The following is a 23,824-nucleotide window of genomic DNA, read 5'->3' on the forward strand; positions in this document are numbered from 1 at the left end:
GGGGAAACAACAGGTAGTGCCCAATTATGCTCTTCCCCCCATGACAGATTTTGGGCTTAATTGGCTCCTCCAAATAATAGTAGGTCAACGTGGTTGTTTTTTTATTATTATTAAAGTATAACAACAGTTGAAGGCTTACAACATTGCCTGTAAGCCTTGTAGCAATGTGCCGAGAACTACTTGGTCACCTATCAACCGCCAGTCCTGATGACGCCTTTAAAGCAATAAAGGCCGAAACGCGTCGACCTTTTATTCTTTGGAGGAGCCAATTAAGGATGAATGCTATCAATCTTTCATGGTGGGGAAGTGCATAATTAGGCACTAAAAGAAGCTACTTGCTGTTTCCCAGGCTACCTCTCTGTAAATTAGGAACTCTTTGGAAGGACAATTATAATCACGAAATATTATTGTTTCAAAAGGTGTGGTCGGGATAGGCCAAGATTGACCACAAGCTGTGTTTATGTTGTGTGTAATTCAATGTGAATTTTTTTCTATATATTTGTGATTTTATTATGTGCATTTTTTGTATGCAATTGAGATACTCTTGAACACACTATAAAGAACAAAAGAAAAAATAAATAGCTCTGATGGTCGAGCACAAAGATATATGGTTTCATTATGTTTTTTAAATTCAGTTTTCCATAACTAATTAGTTGGCTGTCCAAACAAATTCCATTTGTTTGACATATATTGATTTTTGATAATTTTGTTTTCTGCGCTCTCCTTTGTTCCATGGTCATTTCATTAGCCCTAGAGCTGCAGTGAATATAGGGCTCCCCCTGGTTTTATCTAACAGATTACCTCAGTAGTCACTGGACCCTGAATGCAAATTTCCCCTTCTCCTGCAACACCTATTCAGGTGGTAAATTGGAAGTGAGAGGCGGCGTAGGTGAGAATGAGGGAGTGTGAGAAAGGGAGCTCCAGGGAGAGTAACAAAGAGATTGAAAATTGATTTATATAGAAAATGAATAGGCACTGTCGACCTGAAATTTAAAAACAAGGTCTCCTCAGAGGAAGCCACTCTAAAATGTGGGCGCCCTGGGCCTTAGCCCAGCTCGCCCATGCCCAAGGCCAGTCCTGGCTGTAAAAGCCTACACGTGCAGTGGTAAACTGCGTGGCATCATGTGTGCACCTACATGCACTTTTGTAAACAGAGGCCCAATGTACTGCCAAATGTCCCTCACAGGTTATCCAGATAACTCCGAAAAAGCACATTAAAATGCCAACCAGCTGTGCATGTTACCAGCCCAATGAAGTTTAAAATGCACCTCTTGCCACAAAATGTCCCAAAAATTAAACCACCCACAGACTACCGAAGCAGTGTTGAGAAATGTCTCAAATGATAATGTGGGAGGTGTTTTTGGCTGCCAGGCCCTGTTCTTGTCCTAGTCTGAACCTGGCAGCAGTCTGTCCTCTGTGTTCCATATGTCACTGGATCCACATGCAGCAGGGAAAAGGCAGGGTGGACTCAAACAGATGCTGCTCTTGTAAATTGCAATTAGTTTAGCACTTCTTGTGTAGGTGTGAGACACAAAGTACAGCCAGGAAAATAAAACCCTTTGTGTTTACAGTGATCGGCGACAGCATTGGCAGTGTTGCACACAGGCGCCCTAGAAACCGCATCAGCAGGTAACATAGGTACAAGCTCCTCTCGCACACATACAAAGACTGCTACTACCAGAGCTTTAAGTGGGATGACAAAACTGGGGGGGGGGGGGGTCTCTCAAAGGGACGTGGCCGATGTAATTAAGGACGTGGTTTAAAACACATAAGCTAAAAATCTGTGCTTAGCATAGTGTGCCGCCCGACTGTTATTGTGCTGCATCTGTCATTGCATCTAGATATACAATACAGCAAGTAACATTACACCTCCAACAAGCCAGGACTATTGGCTTTGTCAATGGTTGTTAGTTGCATAAGATAAATAAGCAACAGCTATGGCTTCATTGAATATAAGATTGAAAAGGCATCAGTTCTGAAATGAGACTGTGAAAGAACCATAACGAGTCTCTTTGAAGTTACATCAAAGGCAGTGAAGAGTGGGACTACTGCAGAGTTCAGATTATTTTTCCACCCTAAGGTTGAGGCCAGGGCAAAAATGGAGAGCCTGATAGGGGTACGTTTAGAACTGCCTTTGCTGAGCACCAGCAGGACCCGCCCTACTTAAAGCCCTGGCTACTACTCAACAGCAGGGTGAGTATTCATCACAAACAGAAGAGGTCCTGCACAGGCAGCAGCGGGGGAAGCTATCCTCACATGCAGCACACATACGGCAAGGAAAAGTGCAATCTTCCCCACATAGCCTGCAAACACCCAGCAGCAGTGCAAGTCCGCATCACAAACAGAGGGTTCAGTACTAACGGTAGCTATATCAAAGAACCAGCAGTGTTAGCTTCCGTCGCGCGTTTAGCAAACGCAGGACATGAAGCAACAGACAAGTGACTTACCTTCAGCAGCGCTCTTTCTGGTGGAAACTCTTTCTGACTGCAGATCATTTGCCTTGTGAATCCCCCCAGGTGCCAGACTGGATCCCGAGATTTAATCTGCTCTGCCTGCCCTTGAAATGACGCCGGAACCACATGTATGCACCTCTCTCACATGCTGGCATCTAATCAGATATGACAGTGTGCAGGTCTCTAATCTGGCCTCTTTCTATGGATGGTGAAGGGAGTCCCTTCCACAGAACAGGGAGGAGGGAGGGTGGTGAAGCGTCCGCATTAGAGAGAGAATCCACCAGAAAGAGGATTACCAAAGGTAAGTAACTTATTCTTCTGATGGATACTTCTAATGTAAGATTTGTCACCTGGTGAAAAGATACAAAAGCAGTCCCCCCCCGAAGAGGGTGCATCTGGAATAGCTCACCCACAGGGTAAAGTCCCCTTCCCACGGTACCTGGCTAGGGTAGGGTTTCCAGAATGTATGGAGGGAAGTTCATGTTGCGGACTGACCAATATCCAGAACAGGGACTCAGTGTGCCAACATAGTGGTAGCAATCTTGGCTCTGGTCGATTGAGGCCTCAGACCCTCCTGTTGCTGCTACTTGGCCAGTGCATAGCAGATCTTTATACAGGAGATTATCTACCTTGACATGGTTCTTTTTTGCACTGCCTTACCCTTCTTCTCTGCAGTGAACCCTACGAAGAGCTGATCATCTACCCGAGGGTCTTTAGTATGATCGATGTAAAAGCTCAAAACACTTTTGAGGTCCAAGCAGCGGAGTCTCTCTTCCTCTTTCAAGAGGTTAGGTGGAGCAAAGAATGCCAGAAGAGTGGTGGATTGTCCGACATGAACGAGCATCACAACTTTTAGCAATAACGACGCTCTAGTCTGCAGCAACAGTTTGTCCGGAAAACGGTTGGTGTACAGTAGGTGAACAGACAGAGCTAGTAGCTCACTCACATTGCAAGCTGAGGTTATCACTACGCGGTAGACTGTTTTTAGAGTGAGGAGATGCAAAGGACAGCTGTGGATTGGCTAAAATAGAGTACACATCAAGAAGGTGTAAGGCCCCACTGTGGCAATACAAAAGGTTTGGGTGGAAACATATGGACGAGACAGTTGAGGAAATGCATCACAGCAGGGAATTTAAACACAGACAGGGGATTTAAACACAATTAGTCTGGCAACACAAAATGGCCCAAAGTTCCAACTAGGAACCTTTAACTGTGCCTACAGCACGTCCTTGCTGGGCTAAAGAAAGTACGAAAAACCAAACATCTGACAACTTTGCTTGCAATGGTCTGTGTGATGGGAATTGCACCAGGCCACAAACTTGTCCTACTGTCTGGTGTAAACAGATTTCATACATGGACACGAGCTGCTAGAATAGCATCCTACTATGTAGGGTGGGTAATTGAAGGCACTCAACTGTCACCACTCAGTCTTCATGCATGGAGGTGTAGATTGCCCTGGGCCAGGTGCAGGACAGACGATCCTACTGAAGCGGCAGTCAGATCCAAAGACGAATGCTCATGGCCCGAAGCTCCAGGTACCACACTCACCTGGCCCAATCCGGAGCCACTAAGATGACTTAGCCCCAGTGGTTCCTGATCTTTTTCTAACCTCAGGGCAGGAGAGGCAGCTTAGCAAGACATTCTGGAATCCTGTACTCTATTTAAGGTAGAATGTGTTCCCGAGAAAGAGCCTTCTTGGGAACTTCAGAGTACAAAAGTATTGAAACTGCATATTGCCTGCGGTGACAAAGAGCTCTAGCCAGGTCTCTCCCCATTGCTGGAAGACACCCTGCACCACTTCCAGGTGTAGCTACCATTCGTGATCTGCGAGACGACACCAACTGAGTTTGTTCGCCCTGGGATTTAAAGAGTCCACCAGGTGGTTCATGACCTGGGAGATGCCTGGCCGACTCAGTCAGTTTCAGAGGCGCTGGTCTTCCTGGCGCAGGACCCAGAACCTCACCATGCCCCCTTTACTGCAGTGCCACACAGTGGTGCTGTTGTTCATGAGCACCTGGATTGGCCTCCCTTTGATGGACAGTAGGGAGGCCTTCAACACCAAGCCAATGGCTCACAATTCCAACAGATTGATGTGGAGGCAGGTCTTTGCTGGAGAACAGAGTCCTGTGATTTCCACCGCTCCCAGATGACCTCCGCAACCCAGCAGTGATGCATCCATCACCACCGTCAGCTCTGAGTAGGGTAGGGAGAGGGGCCTGCTGCTAGTCCAATTGCTGTCAGGCATGCACCCCTGCAAGTCTTTTGCAGTCTCTGTTGAAATCTGGATGGAATCCGGCAGGTTCCCTAGGTGCTGAGCCCACTGCGACTTCAGATCCAAATGCAGAGCCTGCATGTGCCATCTGGAGCAGTCCACTTACAGGATTCAGGAGGCTAAGAAGTCTCAGAGCCACTCTCACAGAGACTGAGGACTGAGGCTGAAACACTAGCATCGTAGCCCGAATGTCCTTGACTCAACTGATCCGGAGGAAAGGCTCAAAATTACATTATATCCAGAACTGCTTTGATGCACAAAAAACTTCTTTGTCAGGTGTGACTTTGGCACGTTGATCAAGCACAGCAAAGATGTTAGGAGGTTTGCTGTCATCTGTAGGTGGTCTAAGACCGACAAACAGTGGCAAGCCCGCCTTCAACAGCCAGTCATTAAAGCAGTAGAAGACTGGGATCCCCAATCTCCTAAAATGTGCTGCAAACACCAGCATAACTTTCATGAACACCGAGGGGTGCTGATAAGGCCGGAAGGGAGCACATAAAACTGAAAATGTTACCTGTCCTCCTACAACCACAGGTAGAGCCTGTGAGACTGCAGGACGGGAATGTGAAAATAGGCATCCTGCAGGTTGTGCAGCATCATCCAATCTTCTGCATTCAGGGCAGATAGAACTTGGGTCAAATAAGCATCTTGAATTTGTCCTTTTCCAGGAAGAAGTTGAGAGGATGAAGGTCTAAAACAGGATGGAGGCCTCCATCCTTCTTTTGCACCAAATAATAACAGAAGTAGCATCCAGTCCCTAATTCTGATACCAGGACCCTCTCTATAGCTCCTTTGTTCAAAAGAGCCTAGACATCCCACTACAAAGGGGACAAATGATCCTCCGACTGCCATTCTGATGGTGATATATGGGGTGGGTCAGATAGGAATGATGGGGCGAAACTTTTCTGAACTGTTTCAATAGCCAACCTGTTGTATTTGATGCTCTTCCATCCATGGAGGACATTATCTTATTCTGCCTTCAACAGGATGGCCATGTACCACTGAGGGCCCTGAGACTGGACATTATCGTCCTGTTCACCAACCAAAGCCTTGAAAGAACTAAATAGTCTGTTACAGAGGAGGTGGACCTTGGGGTTGTGTTTGCGCAAAGCCCCTTCCGAAGCCACAAAAGGGGAAAAACTGTTGGGGATATTGCCACAAGGGTTCAGAAACGCCAAGGTCGTAGGCTGTAGCCCTGCTTTTCCTGAAGTTCTTGAGGGCCGAGTCTGCCTTGACTCTGAGGAGACTGGTGCCATCAAATTCCATATCTAGTAGTGATGCATGCGCATCACATGGTAAGCCTGTGGACCGCATCCACACATGGCGCCAAAGCACCATGCTGTTACCCACTGCCCTGCCCAATTTAACAGTGGTGTACAGTCCAGAGCAGGTGATATACTGCATTGCACCCTAATCATCTTGGATAATTTGGGCAAGGTTGTCACAGAATGTTTTCGGGGACTGTCAGCAAGATCTCGCTGACCATATCCCACAATGCATTTGAGCATTGTCCCAGGAAGCACTAGCATTTACTAAATGGGTGAGGATAACATGTCTTCCCGAATACTTCCATGTTTTGATTTCATATCGGGAGATGTAGTAGGGAATGAGTTAGGGGTGACTCTACTCGTCGACACCTGGGATCACTTGCATTCTGGAGTAGGGTTTTGCATAAGGAAGGAAGTCACCAGGTGCAGGTCTGTGTCATCTAGCAACCAGTCCATTAGCCGGTGGGTAAGAGTCAGGCATGGCCCAAGTACCCATCAGTGTGTCTGCTGGGGTGTCATTAAACGGGCGAAGAGGTTTTGCGGAAATCTGTTCAGGTTGCAGGACTTCCATCAGGACATTAGCCTTTACTTTAACAAATGGAAGTTGTAGTCTAAAACTTCAGCAGCCCATCAATCACAAGAGAAAACAAAGCTGATTTCTATGTGGCGAGTCCAAGGGAAGAGTTCAACCTATATCTGGGGAAGCGTCTGACACCCAATGGAATCCTGAATGTCCTTGAAAAGATTGTCATCATCATGATAATGGAATGTATCATTCCCGTCATCTACAAAACCATGTTGACTGTGCTCTGAATCCGATGCAAAAGGAATGTGGGGCGTTCAGATAAAGCCAGAGTTCTGCCCGAGTCTGAATGAGGATGAACAGGTTGAAGTCATGTTGACATCAGTTCAGAGTCCAATAAAACAATGGGTTCTTCTTCTGCTGTCAGCGATGTCAGCACCGGCATCGCTGCACAACGGACCAGCAAAGATGGTGGTGCTGGATTTGAAGTTGAGCTGGGCGTCAGGATCAGGAGACGCAGACAGCATGGAGGACGGATCCACTGATGGTAGCCCACCTTGACGCCTGCTTAAATACTTGGGACCAAAGACACAGAAGAGGGATCTGGAAGGGTGCCGAAGAAGCTCAACATGGCTTCCTTGAAGGATTCAATTTCTTGGTGCATGGCTGATGGATTCCGGGTCACATCAGTATAAACTGTGGAACCGGTTCCTCAGTAGGTGTACAGGACCTAGATAGAGAGCCACCCTGACCTACGTGCTTCTTCTCCAGATGAGAGTGGTGGAAGGAGGGAGAGTCAAGCAAAACTTCTTATTTTCTTTTTTGATTTGGACTTACTTTACAACTTTGATTGTGAAGAGGACATTGCACGGGAAAAGGCACGAAGACGGGAATGGGTCTGCGTTGACCAGGACCGGCCCTTACATGCCTTTTGACTTGGAGTCATGCAAAGACCCTTTGACGCCAGGGACGTGTCTGGTGGGTACCTTTCACAGACATCTGTTTATGACAGTCACTACAAGGTTTAAACCTGTAGTCTTTGGAGGACAGGATCCCTTGCGCACTGAGAGTAAATTTAGAAAAAACTTGTCAAAATGATGATAAAAGGTTGAGGGAGAAAGGTCTAAATCTGCATCCGAGGGTGTGAAAAGAAAGGAACTGACATCAGCGCGCGATAGTGGCACATACATGTTTAATCTAACATCACTTCTGGGACAGGTCGTAGCCAATGCAGAGTCATACAATACTAAACTCCGGCAGGCGGAGCAATGCTGAGAACAATCTCTGGATCCAGTCTAGTGTGTGGGGATATTCAAAAGGTGATGGCTTTGTAGTTAGAAGTATAACATTTGAGCAACAGATCTGGGACATGCAATAGCAGGGCAAGCTGTCCTCACACACTAAACAAATACAGCACGGGCAGCAGCAGTGCAAGCTTCCCCTACAGAGAATAAGGTGAGCGCTGGCAACAGCCCTGCAAGCTCGCCATGAACTATACCTGGTACAGTTCAATTAACAGCATTGTGTAAACACCCAGTACATTGTGGGCAGCAGTGCGAGCTTCCCTCACACACATTACAGGGCAGCAAACGATAAAGAAAGCCTCCCGAGGGCTCAGAAAATAGGCACAGCATGGGCTAGCGAAGTGCAAGCATCCTTGATACAAATAGATACATAAAGACACTAAAGGCACCAGCAGTGCAAGCCTCGATCATCCACACGTCCGAAACGGGGTAACATAGACATCTCATGGGCAAGCTTCACACACAGACACTTTAAACAGGGGCAATGAATGTTTTCCTTGTAGATGGCTCAGACACACACAGGCAGCAGGCAGGCAGGGTGGCTTCCCTTGAACACCACAAAGATTGTTTAGAACTAATGCAAAGACCAGACTTCAGGTTATGTTATTTGCACTTATATAGCGCACGGTTACCCTAGGGTGTCCTGGCGCTAAGGTGAGGGCGTGATCACTCAGGGGGTGCTCTAACTAAAGCACAGCCTCCCCTTCACCTATATAAAGTTCACATACATATAGAACTGGCCATTGGTGGCTGTTCATGCCCCTGCGGAGGTTGCGTAGAGTGCGCCTGGGGACAGTAGCGAGAGTGCATGCACACCAGTGTATGCACCTTGATGTAGTTATCTTGCCATTTTTAAAGCTGCCTGAAAACTGGAGGCACAAGGAACTCTGCAGCAGGTGTTTTTAAATCATAGGTTATTGCTAAACGCAGCACCCCCCTCCCCAGGTCAGCGCCCAGTGCAGCAGCACCAGTCACTCAGCCCTAAAGCTGGCCCTAGTTTGAGGCCATGGTGACTGCAACAGGCCCTCACAGCAACACTGGTCCCATTGAGGTCACTTGTGCTGTTCACGACAATCTTAAGTAGCATCACCCTCAGCTGACCAGGACAGAAAAACTGACACAGGCACCACCTGTGCGAATCAACAGGCTTAATGTACTGCATAAGATGCCAATCTGTGGGAAGAACAGCGCTGGGACAGTTCTGATGAAGGCCTCCGGTGGCCAGTGCTTAATCGGAGCCAGAGCTTTCCGGTGCTGAGCACCTGCACTTAATTGGTTTCCGGTGCTCAGCACCTGCACTTAATTGGTTTCCGGTGCTCAGCACCTGCACTTAATTGGTTTCCGGTGCTCAGCACCGGTACCTAATTGTCAACACCACACTTAGAGCAGTCTGCCACAAGGTGGCGCTGCTCATGTAATCTAAGGATGAGCAGTATAACAGTTGTTTAGGAAAACAATATACATTAAAAAAAAATACTAATACCGGTCTCCCTAGCCATTCCTTTAGCTTTAGGGACCTGGAATAATCGGAACTGTCGCATTTGCAGGCAAGAGAGAGGGCTAGCAGTTGTTTTGGCAGCGATGACAGGGGCGATGGGTGGTGCAAGCTGCTGTGACCTCCTGGTCACAGCCCTGGCACTTAATATTTTACAAATTAAGCACTGCCGGTGGCACAGTACTGGCTGGTATTTAAAAAGTGTCACCAAAATCAGGCAATGGTACTCTTTACCTGCTCGTTGGTTCCTACTGTTTCCAAAGGCTGTCCATGCTACCTGCACAGGAAAGCCTGTCCCCTTTCTTTCATGGTGAATGTGCTGGGCTTCGCCCCCCTACATCTCCCCACCAACTGCTCCTGTCCTCCTGAGCCCCCAGGTGAGTCAGACTCACAGACACTGATTCACATGGTGGGGGAAGTCTGCTCAAACACATCCCGAGGTTCTTAGACCACCAGTATCTCCCAGAAGCAGAGATAGGCCGTGTACCCTTCACTAGGGTAGCCACCCAGGGCTGGTGCTACATCAAGGCACTGTAGGCATCTGCCTTATCCCATCATCACAAAAGGGGTATGATGACGTCAAATGATGACAAAGGGGCGTTTTGCAAGGAGAAGGGAGTACCCAAATCGGAAAACATCATGTTGCCTGGCACTCCACGCACTGGCGCTGCAATCGCCGCTAGCGAGGAGGGCGAAAACCCCTAACACCCCTAGATAGAGCAAGCAACCAGCTAAAAGGGACAATATAACCTATTTTTTTTATTATTAAATCTGATCTTGGTGGGAATTAAACCGCTGATCTAAAGACAAAAAGCGTTGTGCCCCTGCACAAAACCACTATGAGCTATCCAGAAGGCTGCGGATGCTTTATATAGAACACATTTGGTCAACCTTTGGGCAACAGATGGTGGTGGGTGAGTGGCACTGAGCGATAGCAGAACATTTTTAAACATTATCCCTCTTCTTAAGGCCCCAAGGGAGCCACCTGCCCTGGTTTGACCAGAAATGATTGAGTTTGGGCTAATCCTGGGTCAGTGGGAGGACGTGCCCCGTAAGGTCCTCGGATTCAACGGGTCGTGAACATCTGGCCCACTGGAGGCTACAGTACATGTTTGGAGAATGCTTATATAGTGTTTCTGGGGTTTGACTTTACCATAAAGTGGTAGTTGTACATTCAGCACAGGGCCACCCTCCCTCTGGAAGAAGATTCCTGAGCGCTGAAAGGTTAGCAGTGATGAGAAAACGTCATCATGGAGGATTTAGCCTAGGTAACTTAGACTAGAACAATATGTGGAATAACCCAAGGGCACTGGTGAAATCTGACTATAATTACCAATACCTTATTATCAGGAAAGTGATTTATGCGGTGGGTCTTAATATATAGCGGGTAAAGTAAATCTCTGTGCGTATGTACACAAGTATTGTGACTTTGAAAGGTAACGTATACCAGAAGCTGGAAAGAATATAAATCCCAACGCACGAGGGTCCTTACAGCACGGACTCCAATCTTGATGGAAACATCTTACCTTTCACTATTGGAGGTTGATCGTCCACGATGAAAATCCTTCCGCTCCGCTCCGGCACGCCTCTGGATGTGGCATGCTGAGAGGTGCTCAGGCTTGTCCTGTGCGTGGGATGTACCGTCACCGATGACGTTGCATGGGATTGCTGGTGGACCAGGGTAGTTCGGATGCTGCTTTTGGTTATTACGGTAGGGTATCTTCCAGACGGCACAGGCGATGAGGAAGTCTCAGTTCGCAAAGGTTTGGTTACCCTTCCAGTCACAGTGCTACTTAACACATCTGGGTCTTCTTGAGTATGGCTATCTGGTGTTGATGGTGCACCAGCCAAAGGCGTGTACCATGCTCTTTGTTCCTCCTGTGGTTTGGTGTCTCTTATGGAGCCAGACATGGTGGCCAACATCGAGCCGCGTTGTTTAGTTATTTCTGCATCTCCTGTGGGACCATATGTGGGAGTAGACCCTGAACTGGCTCCGTCTAAAACGCTAGTGTCTAGTATAGGACTAGTTGAGGAGTTCTGCCAAAATTTGGGTTCTTCTGCTAAAGATGGTTGTTCAGAGGGGCCATTCATATGACCTGAAGAGTAGTTTTGCCAAGGGTTGGGATCTTCTGATACACGAGGGCCTCCCGTAGGACTTGCCGAAGACTCCTGCCAAGAGAAGGGCTCCTCTGATATATTGGAGCCTCCCCTAATACCAGGTGAATATTCGTGCCAGGAGCCGGGTTCTTCTGGTATCTGTGTGCCTACTGAAGTGCGGGAGGGTGGGGCATTCCGTGAGCTATTGTCTTCTGGTGGTAGGGTGCCCCCTTCCATACCATTTGAAGGATTGTGCCTTGAGATTGGTATTTCTGGTGTTTCAGTGACAAGGACTGACACTCTAGGGTTTCCATTAGTCTGGAAAGTCTGTTGAGGTAGTGTCCATTGAGTTGCACCATCATATTCTCTTTCAGATGTTAAAAATGAGGTTTCATTTTCAGTAGACGCACTATGTGTACTAGCCACACTAGATGGAGAAGGAACTATAGAGGAAGTGGCCTTTTGTACAGTGCGACCTGCTTGTGCTGTTAATTCTGCTATGGTGGAATCTTCTGTTGAGTTACATTCTGGGGTGCTGTTAGGTGTTGGTGGGGCTAGTTCTAATAAAGAGTCATCTTTTGCCACTTCTGGCTTGGGAGAGATATGGCCTGCAATGCTGGTTAGGTTAAGTAGGATAGGACTTGGTGATGGTGTGCCTAGTTCTGGTGTGATGTAACCAACTGTGGTTGTCAGTCCCAATGTGGTATGACCTTTTAGTGTGATTAGTTCTGATGTAGTGTGGTCTGTTGGTGTGGTCAATTTTGTTGTGTGGTCTCCCCTAGATTTGGTTTGGTTGGATGTCATGTCTACTGTAGGTATGGTTAGTTTTGGCGTGGTCTGATCTGCTGGCGTGGCTAATTCTGATGTGGCGACACCCCCTTGTGCTGTGAGTTCTGATGTGTTGTGGTCTGTTTGTATGGATAGTCCAGGTGTGGTGTTGTCTTCAGATGTAGTTACTTCTGAAGTGATTCGACCTCCTGTTGTAACTAGTTCTGGTTGGGTGTGATCTGTTTGTATAGTTAGTTCTGATGTAGTATGATTTCCTGCTGTAGGTAGTTCAGATGTTGTGTTAACTCGTGGGGTAGTTAGTTTTGATGTGGACTGACCTTTAATTGTCACAAATTTTATTGTGGGGTGATTTGTTAGCATGGTTAGTTCTGATGTGGTGCCACCAGTTGTGGTTAGTGGTGAAGCGGTATGACCCCTTTGTGTGGCTAATTCTGTTGTGGTGTGACCTGTTGTTGGGATTAGGTTTGATGTGTTGCTAAATCCTGGTACGGTTTCCTTCGGGTTGGCATAGACTGTTGATGTGTTTAATTTGGATGTGGTGCGATTCAAAGTTATTTGTTTTGATGTGGTAGTGTGGCTTGGTGTTATTAGGTTAGTTATGTTGTGATCTCGTTTTGTGGTTTGTTCTGAAGGGATGTGACCTACTGGTGACGTTTGTGCTGATGCAATGTAACCTACTGGTGTGCTTCGTTCAGAAACAGTGGGACCTGTCTGTAGGGTTAGTTCTGATGTTGTATTGGTATGATCAATTGGTGGGGTTAATACAGATGTTGCACCACCTGCTGGTGTGTTTAGTTCCGGTAGGGTGTACTCTGCTGGTGTGATTGGTGCCTGAGGAGACTGACCTGATGGCCTGAATAATTCTGGTGAAATGTGGATGAATGATATGCTTTTGTTTGCTGTAAAGTGATCGACTGGTGTGCTTATTTCTCTTGGGAAATGGTCATCTGGCGAGGTTTGTTCAAGTAGGATGTGATATTTTGGTGTAGATGATTTTGGTAGATACTGCATTGTTGTGCCTTTTTGTTCCTGACGAGACTTACTTGTAAATATAGCATGGTTTAATTGTGATTGTGTTGATGTCAAGTTGTTTTCTGTTGGGATATGCCTCTTTACTGTGGCTAACTCTGGTTGAGAATTGGGTACATTTGTAGTTGTTTTCTCTTGTGAATTCAGCAGGGTGAGATTGGATAACATCCAGTTTGTTTCTGGTGTCCTTTTAGATGATTGTTGAGTTAGCGATGTTGCTAAATTAGGCACGGTTTGGTTCACTGATGTGGTTTCCTCTGAATGGTGGGCAACTCGTTTACTTGGGTCTGGGACAGAATGTTTTTCTAATGCGGTTTCACCCTGTATGTATTGTGTGCTTAATTCTCCATGTGGTTGCTTTGATAGTGTATTGAATGCGGCTGGATGTTGGTCTTCTGGGGTTTGTAGCTCTGGTAAAAAAGTGTTTGTTTGTGTGGTTTCTTCTGTTGTTTTTTTCTTTTCCTGTGTGCTTAGTTTTGGTTTAGAATGACCTGTAGACGTGGTTTGTTCTAGTGGTGACAGATCTGCTGGCGATGTTAGCTTTGGGAACGAAGGATTTTTGGGTGTGGTTGCTTCTGGTTGATTGAAGTTTCCTAGTGATAGTTCTGCTCGTGAATTGTTTTCCAATAAAGGCATTACCAGTAGCGATGATTTGCTTACTTCTGGAGGAGAATAGATTATGGGTGCCCCTTGTCCTGTTTGAGAATACTTTTCAGGTTTGGTTACTTCTGTTTTAGAATAGTTTGCTGGTGTAGTTTGACCTTGTGTAGAATAGCTTACTTTTGTGCTTTGCTCAGGTAGTAACTGTTGGGCAGTCATAGTTAACTTTAGCAGGTTATAGTTTGCGGGTGTGGTAGGGCCACTCGGAGCATGGTTTGCTGGTGCGAGCATGCCTGGAGAGTGGTTTGCTGGTCTTGGCATCTCCTGTACAGAATTGTTTGTTTGTATGTTTTCTACAGGTGGCAACTTGTTTGAATGAATTGCTACATCCGGTATATAATGGTCTACTGATGTTAGCTTTTTCACGTAATGGTTTGGCAATGTGGTTGGTGCTGGTGGTATCTGCTTTGCAGGCGTGGTTAGTTCTGGTAAATACTGATTTGTTTGTGTGGAAAACACTGGTGGAATTCCGTTTAGTAATGTGCTTGATTCTGGTGGGAAATGCCCACCTGGTGTTTTTAGAACAGGTGTTTTTTGTTGTGCTGCTATGGCTAGTTCTGGAGTTGCTTTGTTAGCTGGCAAGGTTGCGATTTGAGGGGGTTGATTGGCTGGTGCTAGTTCTGGTTGAGAATGCTCTGCTTGTGTGTTTTGTTGACGCAGAACATTATCTACCCGCATACCTGAGGATGAGGGGAGTGCTAGGGTAGACCGTTCTGGTGGAAGTTGCTTAGCGGGTGGAGTTAGTTTCGGTGGAGGCCGGTCGACTGGTGCGATAGGCTCTAGTACAGACAGTCCTCCCTGACCTGTTGCTTCTAATGAGAGAGGGTGGCCATGATCACTGGCCAACGTGGGCTCCAGGAAGGTTGCTTTGCGAAGCAGGGGCAGCTTTCCAAAGGGCTCTCGGGAGATGATTGTTGGAGTAGGACATCTGGGGACCCCAGATGGTTCCTCGATGTTGACAGCACCTTGTACAGCCCCGTTTGAAGCACAGCCAGATGTTGGTACAGGGGTGAAGGAAGAAGTCCTTGAGCCATGGTTTCTGACTGGCATGAGCACCGCCCTTGTGTTGGTTGGACTGGCAGATGCTTGGAAGGACTTGGATATGGGTAATGTGTTGGGCTCCACACCTCCTGTGAAGGGCACACCCTGAAAGGGCCCCATTGGGGGGGCTCCTGCAGCTAGCCCCGCTTTACTTCGCATGGCCCTTGAGTTTACCAGCTTTGAGGCTTGCAGTTCTGCTTTCTGCTGTCGAAGCCCCCTGGAAGAGTAAGTTGTTTTCGCCTTCTCCTGAGCCAAGGTCTCCGACTTCGAGGCACCGGTTGCCATGCCAACTGGCTGAACGAATTCACGTGCATCTGAGGAACGTGGCAGACTATCTGCTGAGGAGAGGAGGGAGGAAGGGGCAGAGATGGAGAGTCCTGGGGGCTCGAGGTGGATTTCAGCCTTGCTGGCCGTACCTGGCCCAGCGTGGGTCAGGGACCGTGGGTCATCCGTGCCCTTTCTACCATTAGCCTCCTCCAGGCGGGAAACGCTGCCAGGGTCTGTAACTCCACCTCCACGGACGCGCTGCACGTTCCCCTCTGGTCCAGACCGATGTGTTTGCTCGGAGCCGTCAGGCTCCTGCCTCAGACTCCCGGTAACCATGGAAACTGGAACATGGGTAAAGGATGCTGGTCTCTTGCTCGGATGTCGAGGGATGGACGGGGAGCCTTCGCAGACTGGCTTATTGCATCTTTCCTTCTCCATCTGTGCCTGCTCTCCCAGAGATTTTCTGGCTGCAGAGGGGCCTCTGCCCGGATGTTTGGCTAGATCTTTGGGTGCCCTAGTTTGGACAGGCGCCATTTTGCTCCATTCTGAGTATTCCGGGGGTAAAGCCCCTGGCAGTGACCCTGTTCTCTCTCTCCATGGAGGGCCAGGCTTCTCGACGACTTTCACAGGCAGCCCCATGCCTGTGGGAGAAGACCCAGGGGGGGCCCGCAGAGATTTTCGTACCGACTTGTTTCGATGCTTTCCATGGAGATGGGGGGCCGTGGTTACCATGTGGCCGCCATGCATGCTTGCAGCGGCTGGCGAGGATGCGACTGTCCGTCTTGGCTTTGAAGTCCTCTGTGGCACGCTTGTGACTTTGACAGGAGTCACGGCATCAGCCATCACTGCTTTGCTGTCTGAGTTGTTGACTAGGTTGCCAGCACCCCTCAGCGTGTCCATGCCACCTCCCATTGGTCCAAGGGCCTTGGCAGTGTCCAAGCCTAGGGCTAAACAAAAACACAAACATTAAGGGAGTCCACTGCACTCACATATGTGCATTCAATTTCTTTTTCTCTCTCCCATACAAGCAATCTCTCTCTCACACACATACACGCACAATAACCATTTTTCCTCATACATTCGCACTATTTCCTTTCGCACAGACATGCGTGCACAATATACATATGTATGCATATGCAGCCATAATAAATTGTATAAGTGAAACAAAGCATGTTTCTTATTACATTTCTAGATATCCCTGGCTCACATTTACGTTAAAGAATAATGGGAGTGACATCATGTTTTTATGCTGCGGTTTTGAGGTAGGAAACATTTCACAGGTGAACAGGTGTGGGCCATGGAAAGACCCCAAGGAACTTGCTGGAGAGTGGACGGAAAAGACATGTCTTGTCTGCTCTCCTTCTGACACTGAATATGGCGCCTAAACTTCACTTAGGGTAGCCATGCGCTATATAAGAAAGTACTCACTCACTCACTTAAATTGTGGGCAAAGGACCGTCTGGTGGGATTTATGCAGCGCAACCAAATGATTAAGTCTTACATTGGTTAAATGGGCAAAGTAAGTACTTCATGTAGGAGAGTAGGATCTACTTCTTATAGTTACCCCCACTTTTTGCTGATGTTTCACTGTTTTCGACTTAGTCTGACTGGGATCCTGCTAACCACGACCCCAGTCTATCTGCTTTCTACTCTAAATTGATTCTATGTACTTTAGGTACACTCCAGATTGGATTCTGGGGTACCCTTATAAGTCCCTAGTATATGGTATACTATGTACCCAGGGCATAGGTACCCCAGCGGCCTACCAGGGGCTGCAGTATGTATTGTGCCACCCCTAGGAAGCCATCCAAAATGACACCACAGGTCTGCTACTGCAGCCTGGGTAAGGTGGTGTATTCACCCCTTACTGAGATATAGGTTACCTATATCTATACATATCACTGCACATATAAACCTATCAGTCACCCCTATGGCAGGCCTTAACAATCCTGAAGGCAGGATGCTGGGTTTTATGTGAGAGGGTGCCCATGCATGAGCAGAGACCCTCTGCAGCCTTCGGAATCTATTCTCTGGGGTTGTCTGTGATGCAGCCATACCATATACTCTTAAGTACATTATAACCTTGCGGTAAATGCTAACTTTAAAACTGCTGCACAGAACCATGTCGTGTTTGGTGTCAAACACCTTGGAATCATACCTCTACACCAGTAACTGGTGTGGGAGGTATGATTCCACCCTACTAGAGGGAGAAACATGGCAACACCGGTACACCCGGTACCAGCTTCACAGAACCCTGGCATCACAAAATAGATGCTGCCAGCCACAGACACAAGTCTGCCCTCCTGCTGCTGGACAAAACTCCGGCAGGGGAGGCTGGATAATATGTTTCCTGTCACAGGGAGGTGTGACCACCTCCCAGACAGACTTTAGTGTATCGGGGCTGGGTGGGTGCAATCCGAGAGTGCTTTGATGTCTGCACTGGGGGCACATTTGGTGTCCTTGTGCATAGTCCAGCTCAAACCGGTTGCAGGGGCTACCAGCCCCTGCTCTGGCGCGAAACTGGACAAAGGACATGGGTGTAGCCACCCCTCTGTCCTGACCCTCCCATAGGCGGGTCCCCAGAGTTTGTCCCGTCCCTTCCTTGGGTATAAAGTAGGAACCCCTGACTACAGGATTTTGGATTTGCCTGGACAAAACTCTGCTACAGAAACCAGTACTTCGACGATCTATATTGAGCTAGATGACTGAAATCTCCCTTGGAGTAAAGGAGTTACTCCCCCTGCAAGGCAGGCACAAAAGACGCATCTATCCGGTTTGCATCTACGAAACTCCTGAGGACTCAGAAATATTGCAACACAGGAGGTGAGTTCCCGTGGTCTCTGAGGTAGATCTGTGTACTCAGCAACTCTGAGGCCTGTATTCCCCGTGGAGACTGTGCAACCCGAACCCCTGGACACCGCGACCATTTGCAGAAGCATCAGCTTTGAAGCGACCTCTGAGGCTGAGCTTTGGGATTTCTTGCAGCCTGACCCCGAGCAGCAATTCCATTGAAGATTGCCAGCCTACACTCCACGAGTGTTCCGTGAGCTGGCCCTTTGTGTTTTCTCTCGAGGTCCCTTCGCAATCCCTGGTCTGTTGATCTGTGGGTCCCTGAGAAGGCATCTTTAACTTTCTGCAGGATTTTCTGGTTGTTCCAGATGTCCCCTGACTCTCCATTGCTTGGGGAGTCTCCAGAACCTTGTTGGTCCACACCGAAGCATCTTTTCACTGACCGTGTGGGTTGCAGTTGCCAAGGCTTGTTTGTGTTCCATCCAAACACTGACCCCCCAGCACTCGACATCCTTTATGGGATAGATCACATCCAGATCCTGGTCATCGTCGACGTCTCCTGGCCCCTGTGGCTGCAGAGTCAAGCTTCACCTCTTCACACCTGAAACACCCGACATCGGTGGGCATTCGTCTATCGTGCCCCTGGTCACTGACAAGTGACCCAGACTCTGTCTCCTCTGCTTTCAGGTTCTTCACATCCTCGATCCAGGCTTGGATCACCCCGGACACTTTCCTTCTTCACGGCAGCAGCACTTTGAAGCAGATCGCCATTGTAAAAACAACGACGATTCCCGACACCATTTGACACCTATGCACCCGGCTTCCCTGGGTGAGGTAACACGAGTACTCCAGTGCTCACACGGGTGCTGGCCTTAGAACCCTCTAAGTCTAAAAGGATTTGCTCAAAGTCCTCTCCTAAGTGTCCTTAATCTTTAAAATTCTAACCGCAACTTTCCCATAGAGTTGTACGGGGCTCGAGCCTCTGTTCTCACACTGCACGCGTCCCCCGTGGCTCCCCTGTGTCACTACCTTAGGTGGTTCCTTGGGGTCCCAGCGATTCTACGTGCTCTAGGCACTATGTCTAGTCAAGTCTGGGTTGTTATACCACTTTCTTAGTATATGGTTTGGTCTCCCCCTGGAGTCCACTGTGTATTGTGCTATTTATTGTTGTTCTATTGCATTGATATTGTGTACCTTGCTCTCTAATCTCATAAAGAGGTTAGTAGAGAGTGTATAGTAATAAATACATACATTTTATATATATACCTTGTGTGGTTCTCCTTTCATTTGGTCATTCAAGAGGTATAATCTGGTAAACCAAGCTGCTTTACACTCCTTCAAGACTTAGCCTGAAGGCTGCTCTCTATAGCTACCACTAGGATAGCTTTCAATAAAGGTGGTCTTTAACCTAATCACCAATAAGGGTTGTTTGGACTGTTACAAGGTGCCCACTATCACTAGTGGACAGCATATACCAGGTCAACTTATCACACTTCACTCTTTGACCTCCGAGTCATGGGCATCTTTTCACGATAATAAGTAAATTAAAAGTGTGTTCTTGGCTCAAACGTAACAGGAAAGCCAAGCCTGAACCGAAGAGCCACTTGTGAAACGCGCAGCTGCGCCCTCACCGCGCGGCTGACACTTTACACAAGTTAGGAGGTCTCCTCTCAGCTGTTGATTGACATTTTCAGACATTAACTGGAGGTGACAATTTTTCGTGATTATGCAAATGTCCCCAATCGGCTCGTCTGCCGCAGGCAACAGAAAACAAAGGGAGGGATTTATCAAAACTTTGTGCCAGGGCAAAGTCGTGCAAAGTGGCACAAAGTCTTGATAAAGGATTTACTGTCAAGTGCAAAACTTTTACAGTGCTGGGAAGTTGCCATTAAAGTTGCTCGGACAGCGCTTTGAGCTGTTTTGTGCAACTGTGCGTCGGAGGGGGATTCCATGGGATGTACTTGGGTGATCCAACGCTACCACCCATGGTCTTTTGGCGCAAACCCAGGACTACAAAGATTGTCAAACCTGGCTTTGCTTAAAACAAACAATTCTTATTTGAGGCAGATGCAAAGTCGGAGACATGTTTTATTTCTCCAAACCTCTCACTCGCTGTGTGTGTGTGCTACACTGTACTGCACACATCCAGGTGCAGATATACTAACGCTTTGTACCTGCGCAAATGTTAGGATAGGATTTACTATCCAACGCATATCAGGATTTGTGATCGATAGTATCCCAAAGTAACGAAAAGTTGTGCTATGCGCTGCTATGCATTACTGTGCATCAAGGAGACGTTCCATGGGCGGTGCATCCAATGCATGATGCAGCCAACCATGGGCTTTGTCACAAATCCCTATCTACAAACATTGGAAGGCAGGAATTTTCAGGAAACTCATACACCTCCTCGAGGCAGCCGTAACGAGGAGAAATGCTTTGATTTCTTGTTGTTCCAACTTTGTATGCGTGCTGCATTGCACAGCACACATACAAAGTGTGAAAAGCCGCAAAGCATAGTATTTGCACTGGAAGGGACCCCTTAAAGTACATAACATATGCTTCAAAGAACGCACACACCCTTGCACTAATGTCCAAGGGTGTGTGCTTTGGTTTTGGCAGCCAGCAGTGCACCAGCGCTGGGGGTGGAGAAATGATGCACCAGATATTAGCAGATAGGGCACATGCTATCTCTCCCCCTTTAACATTAGGCAGCACAGTAACTGTGGTTCAATGGTGCCTTGAGTCAAAAAATAGTAAATCAGTTGCCGTATTACACATTGCGGTGCATTTTCCTTGTTTGCGCCAGGCACACTTATCAAAAATAACGCCCTGCACAAACAAGGAGAGTGTGCCGTATTATGTTAAATACGCTGCCCCCAGAGCAGCCGCAAGGCCGTGTTGCCCTGGGGGCAGCACATTCAAGTGAAATACGGAGCAGCTTTGAAGCTGCCACTCCGTGTTTCGCTGTGCAGGCAACAACCCGCCTGCACATTTAAGAAGGGTGAGAGATCCCCTTGCAGAGGGTGCAGCGAGTGACTGCACCCGCCTGAAAGGAGATGCCTAGTGGGTCCATAGGACCCACTTAACCCCCATTAGAGGGCTGCCATCAGGGGGCGCATTGTCAGTGCACCTCCTGACAGCTTCTTTGCCTCTGCACCCGCATCTGTAATACAGCACAGGCGCAGAGGCAAAGAGATTCACTCATTTGCAAGGGGCTGCGCCCCCATGCAAATGAGGGAAAATCCTCTGATAATATCACTGCAGCTATATTTGTACCACAGAAGGGGCCGCACAAGTGTCAGCGACTCCTTCTGTAATACCAAAGTGCCCCGGGGGAACGCACAGCAGGCGCAAATACCCGTTGCGCTCCAGGGCACTTTGTATAATATGGGCCCTAAAATCCAACATGTGAAATGTTTAAAAACAAATTATCCTGTTATAGGATTTACTGTTGGAGGGGTGTCCGTCCAGTACAAAACCTACGCTAGACATCACGCACACACCTTTGCACTGTGTGTTGTAAAGTGCTGTGCTCGTCACTAGGCACCAGCACAGGAGAAGAGAACAGCAGCCAGTCAGATTGAGTAAATATGGGTCTGCGCTGGGCTCTCCCCCAAGGATCACAGCAACTTTGGTTGCCGTCTTCATTGCGCTTCTTTTTTTTTCTTTTTTTTAGATTTGCCTCCAAACACTTAAATCTATTTCAGAGTGAAAATAAGGATCCCAGCCTTAGTGTGAAAATATTTTGTTTCATTATTCATACAAATGCATGTTTGCATCTCAGATGCTGCTCTCAAAGCAGCATTTAATTCAAGAGGACACTCAGGCTTTTGAAAAGGAAAAGCAAAATATAGATGAAATGTAAAATACTGTTCCGCAAAGCGGTTTCTTACTGGATAGAGGAGCTTCCTAGTGTGAAACAGGGAAAAATCCAAAACCGAAGACCACTTTTAGACCATAAATGATGCCCAAATAAATGCAGTATATCTTACAATTAAGGCTCCCAGTTTTCTGTATTTACAGATAAATACAGACAGAAAACAATTTGTTTTCGGTCTAGATTTATCTTTAAAAGTGGATAAATACAGAAAATTGGTCTTCTTTTAAGTGACTCCGCGCATTTTTTCATGAATTATAGGCCAATAGCTGAGCAGATGGACATCATGGGAAATTAAAAAACAGGATGCAATTTCTTTAAATAGCGGCATATGTCAACATACATTTGTGGTACAATGCTAATAAATACCAGTGGATGTATTGTTATGTAATATTTGGCAGCTGAAATAGCTAAAACATGACAGACCTCAAAGTATGAGTGCACATCCATCAGTCAGATAAATATGGAAATGTACAGTTTGACAACTTCATGTATCCACAAAACACTAAATAAAGATGGATAAATACAAATAAAGTGGGCAAAAAATAAAAATGGATGAATACAGATGGAAATGTTTTTAAAAATGCCATAAAACTGTGAATCCTACTTATATTACAAGAGGTGTATACAAGTAGGGTTCTTTTATGCTAACTGCAGCACGGTGCAATCTATTTAATTCTAGGAAATAGGACATTGTTAATAGTATGGTGAGTCAGTGCTTCTAAGCAAGGAAAATTCAGTCATTGTAGGTGAATAAGATTTTTAATAGGATTTGTTGAATGTGTATAGTTTCCTTTCTTATTAAATGTATATACTGCTGAGCACTGAGATAGCTTTTGTAGTCAAGGGTGCTAAATTTTTAATATACCTAGATCAGAACGCCCCCAAATGTGCCACCTAATTTGCTTTAATTCATGCACTGTGCTGCATAATTTGCCTTTTCATGGCACACAATTTGTTCCTCCCCACCATATAATTCCTTTGATTTCCCCCCCCCCCCCCCCAATACCTCATCAAGATACCTACATGAAGAATGATATGGAATGTACTACTGAAATCATGGATTTGGCAGTCGAAATCACTAAAAATGTCTTGAGGTTCATTCGGCATGTATTGCAATCGAACACCTGTCCATCTTCTCGTTAGGACTTTGCCATGCGGATACACACGCAGACCATTCAGGGTTTAACTCTGAGTCCAGTACCTTACTCCTAGTTTGTGTTGGCATACCCAGGAGGCATTTTTACTGAACATGGCTGAGATCACTAAGATGTTTCTGACTGGCATCACTGAGCCTCAGAGAAATATCAAAGGATCAATGCAAGCCACGTTTCTGGTCCAGCATTTTACCGCCCAGAGAACCAGAAGGTACCTACTTAGTGTAGTGCTGCCAAGACAGGGATCGTCTCGCCGGGGCCACAGGAAGAAAAAAAGACAAGAAGTGGTGCCTGCGTCTGTGAAGATCCACAAAATATACACACAGAGGCCTTAATAATGATTTAGAATTCAATTTTCTTTAGCATTTATATTTGATGGTGATTTTTGGTTGGGATTGTTCAGGTGTCAATGTCCAGAAATGGCACAAAACAAAGGGGACTTTTCATGCCTCAAAATCACAATTTACTTCTTTGTGATGTTTTCTATGAATTCATTCAGTAATTTGGAAGTATCTTATGTTAAATGTGAGTAGACCGTGGTACGACATCAATAAATCACTTTCAGTGCATCCAAGGTGAACTCATCTTCTAAAAAGAGGGGTCCAATGTTGGTCCACGAATGCTGGAATCCTGATAACGTTTCAGGATAACTACCGCCTGTGTAAATGAGACCCATGCCGATCCGTTGTCTATGAATTTATCCCTCCGTCGTTCGTACTCACCGTCTCTTATTTTATTCAACATTTACACATGACCCTTGATTGCTGGGATTGGGTCTTTTGGTTTGGATTGTAGATCATTT

At 46.9% G+C, this 23,824-nt stretch overlaps 1 protein-coding gene across 2 annotated transcripts in view; it reads right to left on the reverse strand.

The window, feature by feature from the left end:
* The window catches only part of LOC146796768 (uncharacterized), a 251,019-nt gene that overhangs the window by 117,538 nt on the left and 109,657 nt on the right, over window positions 1–23,824 (reverse strand). For both annotated transcript variants that reach the window (XM_085629469.1, XM_085629470.1), the window contains exon 2: window positions 10,842–16,145. In XM_085629469.1, the coding sequence (XP_085485595.1) occupies window positions 10,842–16,145 (5,304 nt within the window). The remainder of the gene's footprint in view (window positions 1–10,841; window positions 16,146–23,824) is intronic.

The sequence above is a fragment of the Triturus cristatus genome, chromosome 10 (genome assembly GCF_964204655.1).
Source record: "Triturus cristatus chromosome 10, aTriCri1.1, whole genome shotgun sequence".
Classification (NCBI taxonomy): Eukaryota; Metazoa; Chordata; class Amphibia; order Caudata; family Salamandridae; genus Triturus; species Triturus cristatus.